This window comes from Malaclemys terrapin, chromosome 1 (genome assembly GCF_027887155.1).
Source record: "Malaclemys terrapin pileata isolate rMalTer1 chromosome 1, rMalTer1.hap1, whole genome shotgun sequence".
Lineage (NCBI taxonomy): Eukaryota > Metazoa > Chordata > Testudines > Emydidae > Malaclemys > Malaclemys terrapin.
In genome coordinates, this window is record NC_071505.1 from 305361351 (window position 1) to 305377506 (window position 16156).

A 16156-nucleotide genomic window follows, 5' to 3' on the forward strand; every position below is an offset into this window, starting at 1 on the left:
TTTGTTCCAGTATTTTTCCAAGTATTGAAGTTAGGTTAACTGGTCGATCATTCTCCAGGTCCTTTTTGTTCCCTTTTTTAAAGACAGGCACTATGTTTGCCCTTCTCCAGTCCCAGAGGATTTCACCCATCCTCCAGGAGATCTCAAAGATAATTGCTAACAGTTCCGAGATTGTTTCAGCTAGTTCCTTAAGTATCTTCAGACGAATTTCATGAGTCCCTGCTGACTTGAATACATCTAACTTATTTAAATATTCTTTAACCTGTTCTTTTCCTATTTTGGCTTGCCTTCTTTCCCTCTTGTTAATTGTGTTCAGTAGCTGGTCACCCTTAACCTTTTTAGTGAAGATTGATCAAAATAGCCATTAAACACCTCAGCCTTCTTGATGTCATTTGTTAAGGGTCACCTTTCCCACTAAGTAGAAGACCTACACTTTCTTTTGTCTTTCTCTTGCTCCTAATGTATTTAAAGAGCCTCTTCTGATTGCCTTTTATGTCCCTTGTTAGGCGTAACTCATTTTGCGCCTTAGCCTTTCTGATTTTGTCCTTACAAGCTTGTGCGTTTCTTTTATACTCCGCCTTAGCAAGTTGTCCATGTTTCCATATTTTGTAGGATTCCTTTTTGATTTTCAGGTCATTAAAGAAAGCACTTGATGGTGCCATAATTGGCCTATTTACTATTTCCATATGTCAGATATAATATATGTTTTGTCTCCACTAATCTGGGATTCACTAATTTGAGTGTCCAGTGATATGAGATCTCAGTCTCAAAGAATTATGATTTCCTGCTGATTATTAGGGTTATTGTGCTCTGAAATCCTTAAGGAATACACCATGTTTATAAAGGAATGAAAGGAGTCCAATAGAATATTGTAAATATGCCAAATATCCAATTCTTTATGGCACTACTTTCAGCAAACTATAACAGAAAATATTTTAAGGATACCAAAGATGTAAAAAAAGCAAAACAAACAAAAAACAAAAGACAACCTCCCCTCACTGCTCCCAAAATCTGCAAAAGTCTTTGAGTCCAAATAGTCTCAAATGATTTAGAAAAATGTAGTTTCTGCCCTGTTTTGCAAACTACTGTTCAAAAGACTTGCATCTGAAGAAGTGAGATTTTTACCCATGAAAGCTTATGCCCAAATAAATCTGTTAGTCTTTTAGGTGCCACCAGACTCCTTGTTGTTTTTGTAGATACAGACTAACACGGCTACCCCCTGATACTTGTTCAAAAGGCTGTACACTCACAAAGAGTGTATAGTTCAAATAACTACAGATGTAAAGCTTTTTAGATCAAAACTTAGTGTATTGATTTTATTTTAAATAAATGCCCCAGTTCCGCGATTTCTATATATCACTATGTTCAGATTCCCTGCTGATATTTTAAAGGAATCCGTTTTTGAAAGACACATTATAATTAACAATAGCATATAGCAGTCACACATTCATCCTCTAAGTTTTGTGGATAAATTTTAAGACTAATTTTGTTGATTTATACAGAGAAAAAAGTGTAATTGGACCTCATTATCTTGCATCTTTTAGAAACCTCCTTTTAATTGGGATTTAAAAAATTAAGATTAATAAATCAAACTGGTACCTGTGCATGACAATAAGTACCTGATTTATCTGTATGCATTGATGCCATTGGGAGACGTACATGCACAGATAAACCAGGTATAGATTAACCATACCTACCTGTATTCCATTAACATAAACTTCAGTCTAATTTACAATAAATTACAAATTTGGCTGGTTATAGATTGATGTTTATAATATGAATCTATTTGTCAATGGACAACCAAAAAGGATGCAGAAATTCTGCCATATATTTCATGTTATTGCAGTATGTGGGTAAAACCAGAGCAGAAGACATACGATTGTCCCCCAAGGAGTTCAATCATAAATTTAATTAGCACTTTTTTTTTTTTTTTAACATGCATCATCAGTATGTCCTCTGGAATGGTGGCCAAAGCACGAAGGGGCATATGAATGTTTAGCATATCTGGCACATAAATAGCTTGCAATGCCGACTACAAAAGTGCCATGCGAACACCTGTTCTCACTTTCAGGTAGGGTGACCAGATGTCCTGGTTTTATAGGGACAGTCCAGATTTTTGGGTCTTTTTCTTGTGTGGGTTCCTATTACCCCCCATCCTGATTTTTCACATTTGCTGTCTGGTCACCCTACTTTCAGGTGACATTGTAAATAAGAAGTGGGCAGCATTATCTCCCATAAATGTCTTGCCCATCAGCCTATGCACTGTAGGAGATGTATAATTTATTTTTTGTCTGAACTCTTTGGTTGCTCCTAGGCTTACTGTTGAACACGGCAGTAAACTTTATCAATCTTTGTGGCTGTGAATTATACATTTTGGGCCTGATACGTCTAAGTACTGAGCACCTATCAGTGATGTGCTGACTGCCCTTATGTCCCTTTGTTCAGTATCTCACAGTATCAGGCCTATTATAATTAACCAATATTTCTCCTGGCTTAGAGGCATACCATTCAATACACTATGTAACATATTTCAATTCTTCACTTACAAAGACTCAAGTTGTTGAAGACTGTCAAACTGATCCCCATACAGCTGAGAAAGTGGATTGCAAGACAAGTTACTGAAAATAAAAAAACAAAAAAAATTGCTTATTGCTCAGAATTTAGAAAAAAAAAAATCAAGCCAAACTACAATATTCTAAAAATCTGATTTGTGACTTACAGTTTTTGTAAATGTTTCAGATCTTCAAAAATATAATGTGGTAATTCTGTAATTAAGTTGTTGGAGAGGTCACTGGGAGAAAAATAAAGACCAAAACCATTGGGAATCATCATCAGTGTTGTGCTCTTCCATTTCAATAGATAAAGTTTCATTCAATAGCATATTTGATCTTGAGGAAGCCAAAGAAACAGATTTTCTGCACTTTTAACATTAGCCGGAATCCCTTCTATCCTGTTACTTAACAACTCATGACAAACGCTTCCATTTCACTTGAGAAGAATTATTTGTTTGCATTGCTTCCGTCCATTCTATCACTTGTTTCTTACAACATCCTTCCTCTTTTGGGATGTTGAATTGATTAAATGCATGCATTGGTGTCTGGTGATTACTAAACATTAATCATCTGTTTGCTATATTGAGCTGCAATTTTTACATTTTAGTACAGTTAGAGTAAGAAAAAAAAAAAAGAGTGCTTTCAACACTGTGAAGATTGAACAATATGATGAACCAACTAATTTTATACAGAATCACATTACTGAATACCCTGCCCACCTCTCAAAAGTTTCAACGTTCTGGCAAGTGAAACCCCCTACCAATTAACAGCTCCACCTACTCCTCTCTATTCAGCTGCCAATGACAGTCAATTCTAATCACTCATCATGTCCCTCTCTCCAGACTAGGCTGATCAGACAGCAAGTGTGAACAATCGGGATGGGGTGAGGGGGGCTAATAGGAGCCTATATAAGAAAAAGCCCCAAATATCGGGACTGTCCTTATAAAATCGGGACATCTGGTCACCCTACTCCAGACACCAATGATCCATTATTTACCCTTCCCTTCTAGACTTCTACTCCCTCTCCAGCTATTTGCACATGTTCCCTTAGACATGGAACACCAGCTAGTTTAGTAACCGAGTCCCCCTTTTAGGATTCAAGAGAGTGCTAGAGCTATCTTCTGCTCTTCTCCAGTATTGGTTTACAAGGAAGGGAGAATACACTGCATGTGCCTCTTAATTATTCACTCCCACAAATTACTAAAATGTAACAGACCATAACTATCATTCAAAAACAGAACAACTTCTCACAGTTCTCCCAGATCTCTTAATGAAGAAAATGTCTTTTCAGGCACAAAACAAATTTGATTTCCACAAAGAAAACTGTGACATTAAATAGATGTTAAAGTAACAGTTTAATGTTTTAATATAGTTGTTTCTGGCTTTATAGCTTTTCTAGTTGAATTGGAATTTACATAGGACCAGGCTCATTTTCACAAGCGGTGACGTATTGTACTTTTTTATTCAGCTCAAAAGCAATTGTGTTGAGCTAAGTTCTGAGGTACTTAATCAAACAAAGCCCTCCCAGAAGGCAATGGAGAATTTGACTGATTAAAGGCTGATGGCTTTGGTCTATAGACAAGAATCTTAAATACTCAAAATGTAGCATCAGGTTTTTGCTCTGTAAATCCCCCTGAATTTCACACAGTCCTACTCTAGAGACCCCAACTGGAAAAAATCAGCATGTGTAAAATGCAGGTATTTATCCTTTTTCTTGATCTCCAGAAAGCTCTCCAAGTGCACATGAATCCCCTCCAAACTCTACTTTGCATAACCTGGGAAACTGACCGAAGAATCTTGTTACTGACAAAGAGATATTGTTGTATAGCCACAACTCACATGGTAAACACCAATGCAGCTGAATGCCCTTCTTCAACATCAGCTTTGTTTCTGTCTGATATTAGGCTCCTGGTCTTGACACATTAACTTAAAGAGGGATCTGATCATAAGGCAGAAACAACAGAAGTTGTCTAATTCTTATTCTATTTGTTGAACCAACTGATAAAATGATCATTTCCAAAAGGCTCCTGAAGGCTGTGCATAAAATAACTAATTATTATTAGTTAATTAACAATAAAGATTGTTCCCTTGACAAAATGCTATGAAGCAGAAGTGTCCCTGACTAGGAGTTATGAATGGAAATAAATCATGTGTTGAGTAATATGATTTAAGGAGTTTTTATTGCTGTCATTTTATGAACTGTTTATTTACTTACAGTACTGTGAGTGCATCACATTCCAGTAAGGTGGTATTAGTTAAGGTCTTGATACGATTGCCTTCAAAATCCCTGAATGAAAAACAAGAGTTTTTATTTACTTTTTATGAACAAATCATACAAATATTTTCATGGCAGTGGCCCCAAGGCTCTGGGATGTTCTTATGCTTTTGAACTTTTTTACTACAAACCATCCCTTATTCCAGGACATAAACATAAATGTCAAAGAGAGGAAACTCTGTTACTGGCCCAATTGTGACCATCCCCTCTCTCATTTCATCAGAACTAAACCAACCTGCCTGGCATTTCTCATGTGTATTCTGTGTACTGAAGTATACAGATCAGGTGTGGCCAAACTTACTGACCCTCCGAGCCACATACAACAATCTTCAGAAGTTCAAGAGTCGGGATGCGCCTGCTGGGGCTTGGGACCTCAGCCCATTTCCTGCTGAAGCCCCGAGACCCCCCTGCTCCTCTCCCCACACACCCTGCTGGTCAGAAGCCAGAGGTGAAGCATGAGGGGGGTCATGTGTCCCCCTCTGATTTTTGCCAGGGTTTGCTGGCCCCACTCAGTCACATGGTGCCGCTGGGCCCCTCCCTGCACAGCAGCTGCTGGAGCTGGCAAGATGGGAGCTGCGGCCATGGGGAGAGGCAATGGCAAACAGCTGGGAGCGGCAGAGAGAGCTGCTACTTTTGCTGCTGCCTCTCCCCATGGAGCTGAAAGAGCGGCCCCTCCCTGTGTAGGGATATTAAAGAAGGAACTAACAGTGATTCCCCCAAGAGACAGTGACCCCCTCATAATTTGGCCCTCACACTTTAAAATCCAACAGTTTCACCAAGTACAAAAATCTCTTGGGTCTTCTGTTAAAACTTGTAAGCTACTGTCTGTAGAAACCATTGATTATATCTATCCTGTGACTACTATGTAAAACTTACAAACAAGTTAACTGACTTTGTTATACAATGTAAACAAACACTATAAGCTGTTAAGTGTCTTTCACTTCATTCAACTGCTCCTAGGACAGACCCCCACCCTCTGTGATTAAAGGGCCGGGAGTCTCAAATGAATTAGCACACACTCTGAAAGTGGTGGAGACCATAAATTAAAATATGGTTAAGGGATGGAATGTATGCTGATGAATGCTTGATATACATGGATGGTTAGGGAGGTGCCAGCCTAGAAAAGGAGTATCCATCGGCCGAAGAATGTGTCAAGTGGATGACCAGAAACCCCCGGAGGGTAAACTGGGACCCACCCCATCACCTGGAAGGATGAGAAACACAAACTTTGGACAGTGTGGAGCCACCAGGAATGTGCCACTTTGGACAGGAATGTGCCATCTGCTGATTGAGTCAGCAACAGCAGGATGAAACAGCTCCCATAGACTAACATAGGAATTAATTCCTATAAGAAGGGACTCTAAAGACTGATGACTTTGAGTCTCTGGTTCTGCTGCCAGCCTCCAGGAGCATCAGGTGCACCTGACACAGACTCGGCTCCATCCTCATGACCAAGATACCTGGCCAGTAACTTGGCATGAGCAACTTCTAGGCTGGTAACTATAACACCTATACAGAACTTGAATGAATGATTGTGTGAATGAATCTCTCTCTCTCTCTCTCTCTATATATATATATATATGTGTGTGTATGTATAAGAAATAAGTAGTCAAACAACGTTGTTTATTTTTATCTTTTGCTTTATCAGTATATTTACAATAAATGTGGCATCTTTGCCTTATCCCTCTTAATAAGATCCTGCTGGTTTTTATTCTATTGGTATAACATTTTGGTGGAGAATTGCGAAAGGGGGAATATTGGTAAAATGCCTCAGTTATTGTGAACATTGGTGTGCACACAGCCGGCTCTATAGAGAGCGGTTCTATTTTTGGTTAACCAAAGCCTACTGACCTCCGGTGGGTAGAGGCTTCATAAAAGAGCTCATAGAAACTTTAAGCTACAATTAATCTTATCCAAAGTGTTCACTGAGAAATCAGGGGTAACAAGAGCCTATAGGGCAAGGTAAAGCTGCTCGCTGAACGAGATCAGGGGTAGCAGGATAAGATAATTTAGGCTGTGTCACTCGCTGCAAGGGTTCAGGGGTGACAAAGGAAACTATACACGTGGTAAAAATGTTTAAGAAAAGACAAGGGAGAACAGTCTCAGAGACAGGAATGGAGTTTGAAGGAGCTCCAACCTCACCTTTTGTAAAAGAAATAACACCCTTTAAACAAATCCTTCAGAGATATGGGCACAGTCCTTGGACTGAACAAGCCCTTGCAGATGCTTGCTCTATTTCAGACCTGGAGGATAGATTGGCCCACTATATCCTCATATGTAAACCCCCAAATGCAGCAAAAAGAGACGCTGCAGGGATCTGGCTGCTGTGGGAGGCTTGTAATGACAGCTACCTCCGCCTAACAGCCTGTACAGAGGAAAACTTACTGTTTCTCGCTCTGATCCTGGGAAGGATTTTTATATTTGGTGGATGAACCCTCGGTGGTAAAAGCTCGAGCAATACAGAGGGAAGCTTAGCATCTCTCCCTCTGTCCCAAAGTGGGTTAAAATCATAAGATACAAATCTTGTTCTGTTAAACCAAACTCTGAAGAATATAGGAGTTTGGGCAGTGTAGTGTGGTTTATGTTTGTTTGTTTGTTTTGCTTTGTTTTGTTTTTCTTGTGAGTGATATTGTGGTCATTTCACAATATTGAAAGAAATGTTTAAGGAAATGGACCAGGAAGGGTGGGGGCTGGTTGAGAAGCCCACCCTCCTTGCTAAATTGGTAGTGGAACAAAGCTTGTGCCCATGGAAAGGAAAGGTTCTTTGGAAAAAGCAGGATCAGGCCCAGACAAGCAGGCAAGAAATTGGTTGGAAGCCTTAAGGGCATAGTGGCAGGAGTAAGAAAGCAGTAAGTACAGGCATGAATCCCTGGAACAATACTTAAAATGGTAAAATCTAATTGATAAAGGTGTCATTTTGGGAGATAAACAGTAATTTAAGGAAAGACCCTGAAAAGTTAACTCTACAGAGGCTGAACAGAATTAAGCAGTTAAACTTTGTGAAAATGCTAAAAAGTACCATGTTAAAGAGAAAAGGAATTCTTGGTTCCTTTGCAGCCATTCTGAAGGAAAAATGGGCCCTTTTCCAAAGGAATGTCTGTAAATAATCCAGGTATTTGAAATAATTTGACTATGAACAAATTAGTCAAATTTGTTAAAAACATGAGGGGATTCTATTGGAACTTAACTGACCCAAATGTATGAAGGGAATATAATCTATGTACAGCTATGTAAAAACAGCAATGTAGAAAAGATGTTAAGGGAAAGAAAATGTGTATGTATCTATTTGTCTGTGGAAATATGTAAAGTTCTAAGAACCTAAACCAACACATCTGGTTTGTAAAACTCCTGTTTTGTAAGTTTAAGATAAATTACTTTTGTTTTGTTTTAAATAATGCCACTAAAAATCCATTTAACTATTTGATTCAAAGTTGCAAAACTGACAGACCTTTTTGCCAGACACAGCTAATCAGTGTTGGCTGGCTTTTGGGATTTGGCATTTAACCCTTAAGGGGTAACTCGGTGCTTTACAAAATTTAAAATGTTTTTAATAAAAACCAACGTTGTGACTGCAGCAGGGCAGTCAAAATCAGGAGAATAGGAAAAGATTCTGGATTCTTCTTGTTTGTTTGTTTAGTTGTTTTTTTGTGTGTAACAAAATAGCAAATGAGAGCTGTAGTAAAAGAATAAGAAATTAACAGTGCCCCTCTGAAGCAACAGCAGGGGTGAGGTGCACAAAACAAAAGGAAGCAGCTGCAGTTTGGCTTCTATGGAAGACCTGTAACAAGGTATTCCTTCAATTGGCTAAAGGCAAAAATTAAAAACTGCACCAAGATTTACAAGCCTCTGCTGCAAAAGCAGAGAAATAAAATGTATGTCCATTAGTACCCAAATCCAGTTAGATGTCCTTAAGGTTGGGTACAGAGAGTTAAAACAGCACTCTCAAATCTTACAGCAGCAGTAACATCAGAAGAAGGAACATTTAAGACCCCAGAAGGGGCAGATTTTTGGGACCCCTCTGGAAATTGGGAAGGGAGATATTTGGGTAAATTCCTCCTTCCAGGGCCAGAATGCCCTTGCAACAGTAATAACAGTGCCTGCTTCTGCCTCAGACCTCCAGGCCATGGCAAAGTGGCTGGGGATTTTAATATGAAAAAAAAAAAAAAAATTTAACTCACAAGAAATGCACCACTTAATTAGCATTTGTGCAGCCCCAAGTATCAAACACACTGTGGCAGAGACCAAGCAGGTTCTGCCAGGGTGAAAGCACTGTGCTAATTTGTTTCCAAGCTTCTATCTTTCAGGCTCTGAACCAGAACATCAGGAGAGCTGGTACCAGCTGAAGAGTTATAAAAGACCATGGTTATAGTGTCATGACAAAGTCTGTGTTCAGTGTTGTGTGTTGCATGTTCTGTGTCTGTCTCTAGTGGTGTCCTGTGCTAGCACTGGGTCTAGAAAAAGGGGATACTACACTAGGCAAGACAAATGTCTTTTCTTCTACTTCCCCCGTATCCATCCAACTTATCAATCACCACTTGTGTCCAAAAAAACTTTGGTTCCCCAATGCATCAGGTTTATTTTTTGTTAGGTTCTCTAATAGTATTGTTAGTTACATTCGCTTGTACTATTAATTCCACACTTTCCTCTATGCACTCTGTATTCTACTTCCCCAAGCCCTGAAGGGTAGTTCTTGGGCCCCCATAACCTGTAAGACCTTGGCCCATAATTGTATGGCCCCATCTTTCAGGTCCCCAAAAACCTCTGAGAACAACTGTTAGAAATAGGGGATTCTGCATTAAAAAGGTCCTAACCTCAGTAACTTTTATTGTTTGATGACTATTGCAGCATCAAACTTGGACCTCATTTTATTTGTCAATGTACTTAATTATTGTAATGGTTTTAGGTTTTATTGTATTCCCAATTATTATAATTATTTGGTTGCATTTCTGTTTATATTATATCTGGTGTTTGGTCAATTGTAATGATTTTAGTTATACTCACCTGCTTATAATTGTTTGGTTTGTTTACAACAGATCACCTGTGCCCTACAATGACAACTACTGTACTGTAATGATCATAGATCAAGGGGCGGAGAGTTGTAGGAGCAGCACTGATCTGTATGCAAACGGCTATAGCTATGGGATGCACTGAAATGCAGATACTTGCCCTATCTACTTTGGAACACAAAATGTTTTGGGTAACTTTGGGTAATATTAAGGTTTTAATGCATTTGTTAAAACAAAGGAAATGATCTCTGTTTGATACTTACCAATATGACTGGATGCAGTATGTTTCCAGCACTGTGAAACCAGACTTGTTAACTGGGGAAATAATTGTAAAAATAGCACATCAACAGTCTCTGGAAGCAAAGGTGTGGAAGGTTAGCCCACTCCCCATATTACACATGGGATCATTCTGGCTGCCTCAGACCTCGAGCCAGTGGGCTGGGGAGGGAGGAAAACTATTGGACACTAGAGGTTGTACCAAATGGACTCCTCAAAAGTGGGGTATGCCTCACCTTACCGGTTGCCCCAGAGCCTTGTAGTAAAGATGTTTCATTGGAATCATGTATGTGGGATGAATTGGATAATGACACCAAAGTATTGTACAATGGACAATGTGTATGTATCCACTCATGGGAGGAAGTATTTTGGGAGGATGGGAGTGTTAGCAACCCCCCCAGTAGATGAATGTAAATGATTCTCTGGATGGTCCCCGACTACCACTGGCATCCTATCAGTAATGCTACACCCCTTGATAGTAGTCTTGATATTAAATTGTATTTGTATAATTGGTATGTATGGCATGTGTTTTCAGATAAACAGAATGTACGCTAAATTGGAATCACAAACACATGTTGCCTCACAGTACCTTCTCTTAAACAGGTTAAAAAGAAAGTGACACTAACGACTATATAAATATCGTAGTGTCAAAAGGGGGATTATGTAGGGATATTAAAGAAGGAACTAACAGTGATTCCCCCAAGAGACAGTGACCCCCTCATAATTTGGCCCTCACACTTTAAAATCCAACAGTTTCACCAAGTACAAAAATCTCTTGGGTCTTCTGTTAAAACTTGTAAGCTACTGTCTGTAGAAACCATTGATTATATCTATCCTGTGACTACTATGTAAAACTTACAAACAAGTTAACTGACTTTGTTATACAATGTAAACAAACACTATAAGCTGTTAAGTGTCTTTCACTTCATTCAACTGCTCCTAGGACAGACCCCCACCCTCTGTGATTAAAGGGCCGGGAGTCTCAAATGAATTAGCACACACTCTGAAAGTGGTGGAGACCATAAATTAAAATATGGTTAAGGGATGGAATGTATGCTGATGAATGCTTGATATACATGGATGGTTAGGGAGGTGCCAGCCTAGAAAAGGAGTATCCATCGGCCGAAGAATGTGTCAAGTGGATGACCAGAAACCCCCGGAGGGTAAACTGGGACCCACCCCATCACCTGGAAGGATGAGAAACACAAACTTTGGACAGTGTGGAGCCACCAGGAATGTGCCACTTTGGACAGGAATGTGCCATCTGCTGATTGAGTCAGCAACAGCAGGATGAAACAGCTCCCATAGACTAACATAGGAATTAATTCCTATAAGAAGGGACTCTAAAGACTGATGACTTTGAGTCTCTGGTTCTGCTGCCAGCCTCCAGGAGCATCAGGTGCACCTGACACAGACTCGGCTCCATCCTCATGACCAAGATACCTGGCCAGTAACTTGGCATGAGCAACTTCTAGGCTGGTAACTATAACACCTATACAGAACTTGAATGAATGATTGTGTGAATGAATCTCTCTCTCTCTCTCTCTCTATATATATATATATATGTGTGTGTATGTATAAGAAATAAGTAGTCAAACAACGTTGTTTATTTTTATCTTTTGCTTTATCAGTATATTTACAATAAATGTGGCATCTTTGCCTTATCCCTCTTAATAAGATCCTGCTGGTTTTTATTCTATTGGTATAACACCTGCTGCTTCCAGCTGTTGGCCACTGCCTCTCCACGGGGAGCTAACTGCTGGAAGATGCGGGGGTGGGTGGCAGCTGAAACTAAGGGGGGACAGGACTCAAGCTGTTGGGGGGAACCTTTTAATGGTGCCCCCCCCCCAGCAGGCACCAGTCATCTCTGGCAGAAGCCCCTAGCCCACCACCCCGCCGCAGGGTCGCCTACCAGATTGGAGCAAGCGGGGTATGGGGAGCTCCACAAGCCAAACTTTAACTGTAAAAGAGCCGCATGCCGCTCATGAACCACGATTTGACCACCCCGATATAGATTATTATGGCAGCAGGCATCAGCAGGTGGCACTGTTACACATATGCTAAGAAACAGAACTTGGAAGACTGAGAACAAGTTTTTAGTCTGTTAAGAAATGCTGTATTGCTAGTTTTGTTATGTGGGGAGAATCTGTGGCAGATAGAAGAGAGTTTGCTACTGGCTTTAATCTCTATATTTGGAGGAAATTCTTAGGACAGGGTAAATTTTGGGCATTGATATGTGGGGTAAGATTTCTGGAAGAGTGAATTACAAGTTACAATTAGAATATACCCAGATTCTGCATCATCAAATTCCTCCCCATTAGGAAGCTCACCTGCCCCAGACTTCTGCTACTGCATCAGCAGAGGAGTGTCACCGATGTAAGAAGAGGGACACCGGTGTCAGAAGGGGCAACTTTCTATATTTAACTTTGTAGACAACTGGTTGAAGCACCTGTCAGATGATGGTTTGAAACACAGGAGAGTTTAACTTTTGCAAATTTCCTGATGCTGTTTTGCGAATGTCCAACTCTCAAAAATGGCTTGACCTAAAAACTCCACATCTGATTCGTTCTGTTATCTTCACAGAGGCCAAGTGACAATTTTTGGACAACCATAATTTAATGTTTTAGGATGAGGTTTTTGAAAGTGCTCAGTCTTAGCTATTGACTTCAGTGGGAGCCGAGATATGCCAATGTTGAGTGTTTTTGAAAATTCCACCCTTAAATGTTAATAATTTATTTGAGTAAATAACCAGATAAACCTTTTGCATAATGTACTTACATCCAGTTAATAAAAGGCATTTCAGTACACATTTTCCTGGGAAGGGCCTCAAGTGAGTTGCTTATCATAAAAGGAAGACACTATTACAAAAGGAACTGTTGCATTGTACTCTAAAACATACTGTCTAGTAGTGGAAAAAAACATTCAAAACATAAACTTGTGAGCGAAGAGTCCATGAGGTTAGGTTAGTTACATGGCCTTAAAAGCAAGAAATTAAGTTTGCTACAGTCCATTAAGAAAAAAAAAAAATCAGTGATTTAAATGGGTTCCCCCCCCCCCCCCACTTGTCTCTGTACCATGGGGCATGAGTCACTTGCAGGTTTAAACTAGTGTAAATGGTGGATTCTCTGTAACCTGAAGTCTTTAAATCATGATTTGAGGACTTCAGTAATGCAGCCAGAGGTTATGGGTCTATTACAGGAGTGGGTGGGTGACGTTGTGTGGCCTGCAATGTGCAGGAGGTCAGACGAGTCCAGGGGTTCTCACAACAAATTTTTTGGTGGCCTCAGAGTGCGGCCACCAACTCTTGCTGGTGTCGCACTGACATCTTTTTCCTAAAATTATTTATTTTTCCAAAAGTTAATAAAGTAATATGCACATATATACATCCAAATCATTGTAATTTATTTATGTAAGGTTTGGGAGGGGGGTTGCCTCCCTGCCAGTACGTCCCTCCTCACCCCCCCCCCCCCCCACTTGCTGCTGGCTTGCTGCGTCCCTCCTCAGTCCTCCACCTGCTGCTCACCTCCTCTCAGCCCCCCACCTGCTACTCACCTCCTCACTCCCCTGCCAGATGCTCCCCTGCATGCTGTGAGAACCCCCACTCACTGCTGGCTCACCACTCATTCAGGAGCAACAGGGAGGAAGGGGAGGGGCTGATGCTTCCTCCCCCATCACTGCCCAGGAAGCTTTCCTGGCTGCAGGGAAATCCCCTGGTGGCCACATTTGAGAAATGGTGCACTAGATGATCATGATAGTCCCTTTCTGACCTTAAAGTCCATGAGTCTATAACAAATCTATTATCTTCTGACAGTGGTATATCAGGTATTTTCTTAACAAACAATAAATAATACATGCTCATGAAAGGAGTCAAATTGACAACCCCAGAGTATTTTTTTCCATAAAATAAACTACAACCCAGGTAGTGCTAGTGCCAGTTTCTTTCAATCCTGTTCCCCAATCCTATTCTGGAGGCACCAACTCTAAAGGCTTACATCCACCATTTCTTCATTGGTCATTCTGGGAAGACTGGCAGCATGGAGACCAACTAGTATCAACTATAGTGGTTTCTGTGATGTAGGACACTGTTTGCCAGGAGCTTGATTGAAACAACCAAATAGTTTAAAATAAATCATTGCTCTAAAATTGCTGATTAATCATTTTTCATCTCTACTGACCTGGACTGGATTTGAACCAATGGCCTATTAGTGAAAGTCTCTGTATCCGATTATCAAAACCCCAAATTGTTCAATTCCCTGGAAATTATTTAAAGCAGCTGTAGTTAAGTTTTCAAATAAATATGCTGTAATAATATATGTTTGGGAAAGAAATCCAGGAACTCCTGAGGAGAGCTAGACAACTAATGGATTTTTTGATTCTCTGGCAATTAAAAAAAAAAAAAAGTTTTGTTTTGGATTGATCTGAAAATGACATTTTCAAAACTTTTCAGTGAATTGAAAAACCAAGGACTGTTTGAGTCCAAACATTTTAGTGGTGTCTCCTTATAAGTTTTGGGCCAGTGGTTAGAGTACACATCTTGGATGTAGGAAACCTGGATTCAGTTCCCCCTTCAGCCTGATAAGGAGATGGAATCTGAATTTGGGCCTCCTACGGGAAGAGCACGCTTGCCACTGGACTTTAGAATATTCCAGTGCAGGGGCTCTCTCAGGCTAGGTCTACACTGGTGGGGGGGAGGAATCGACCTAAGATACGCAACTTCAGCTACACGAATAGCGTAGCTGAAGTTGCGTATTTTAGGTTGACTTACCTGGCTGTGAGGAAGGTGGCGAGTCGACCGCTGCCACTCCCCCGACGACTCCGCTTCCGCCTCTCACTGCGGTGGAGTTCCGGAGTCAACGGCAGAGTGATCGGGGATCAATTTTATCGCGTCTACACTAGATGCGATAAATCAACCCCTGATAGATCGATCGCTACCCGCCGATCCAGCGGGTAGTGAAGACGTGCCCTCAGTCTCTTCTCTTGAAGCTGTTCCACTTTTAATAAATAATTAATCAGCCCTTGCAGCCAGGACTTGAATTGTTCTAAATTCAATCCCTTCTGCTGATCAGGCACAGGGGGAAATTTAATCCCCGTTTATCACATCCCAAGTGAGTGCTCTAACTGCTGGGCTAAAACTTACAGAGGGAAGCATCAACACCACTGTCTCCTCCTCTAGCCATTTTGTGAGTCTAGTCCTCCTTTCCTTTGCTTTTGTCAAAATGCCTAAAAGTCAAAACACATTTTTTGGATAGAAATGAAATTAAATATTTTGTTTCCATATTGGAATATTATTGATATTTTTCAGTTCAATGGAAACTATTCAGTGAGCCTGACATGAATTCACAAATACATGTGTTGGACGCGAAACTGTATTTTTCATTGAGTAAAACTATTTGCCCAAAAAGTTTCACCTAGCTATGCTCCTGAGTCCTAATCCAAATTTTATTTTTAGACTTTTCTATAGTGCTCATCACCATAGTATCTGAGCACTATATAAGTACTTAAATATTACTCCAGTTTTCTATGTCTATTGTAAAAGAGGGTAGGAGTTAGCTATGTATGTCCAAGAGTTTTCAGTGTAGAAGCAGAGTTTTCTTTGTGTGTTATGAATGTAAATAAATAACTTTGACATAATTCAAATCTTAATAATAGCATAGTACTTTATAGTGTGGACAATAATGGACCTTAAAAATGGAAGGAAATTTGAAAGCATCCCTTATTATTAGGAAAAGTTGAAAGGTGAGATTTATTCATGAGGAAAATGTTTGAAAATCTTATGGAAAGAAAAGAAGTATATTATGGCTTTTAACTGGTAGCAGTGGCACTGATACTGAAAAATACAGATATGAGAAATGTACAAGACTAGTACTTACATAAAAAACAAAGACTTTAGCCCAGTAAATAGCTGCTGTGAAATTTTCGCTATTGGGTTACCATCTAGAATTCTAGCAAGACATAATTGATTTGTTACTACATGAAAGACATACATAAAGTCAATGAAAAATGGTCCAGAAAACTAATTCATGAGGAAGTTAGATGAGTGGTTTCTT

General features: G+C 40.0%; 1 protein-coding gene across 1 annotated transcript in view; it reads right to left on the bottom strand.

The window, feature by feature from the left end:
* The window catches only part of RXFP2 (relaxin family peptide receptor 2), a 59443-nt gene that overhangs the window by 13760 nt on the left and 29527 nt on the right, over positions 1-16156 (bottom strand). The window contains 6 exon segments of the mRNA XM_054034345.1: positions 2547-2618; positions 2720-2791; positions 3804-3875; positions 4768-4839; positions 12888-12967; positions 15976-16051. Coding sequence (XP_053890320.1) covers positions 2547-2618; positions 2720-2791; positions 3804-3875; positions 4768-4839; positions 12888-12967; positions 15976-16051 — 444 coding nt within the window.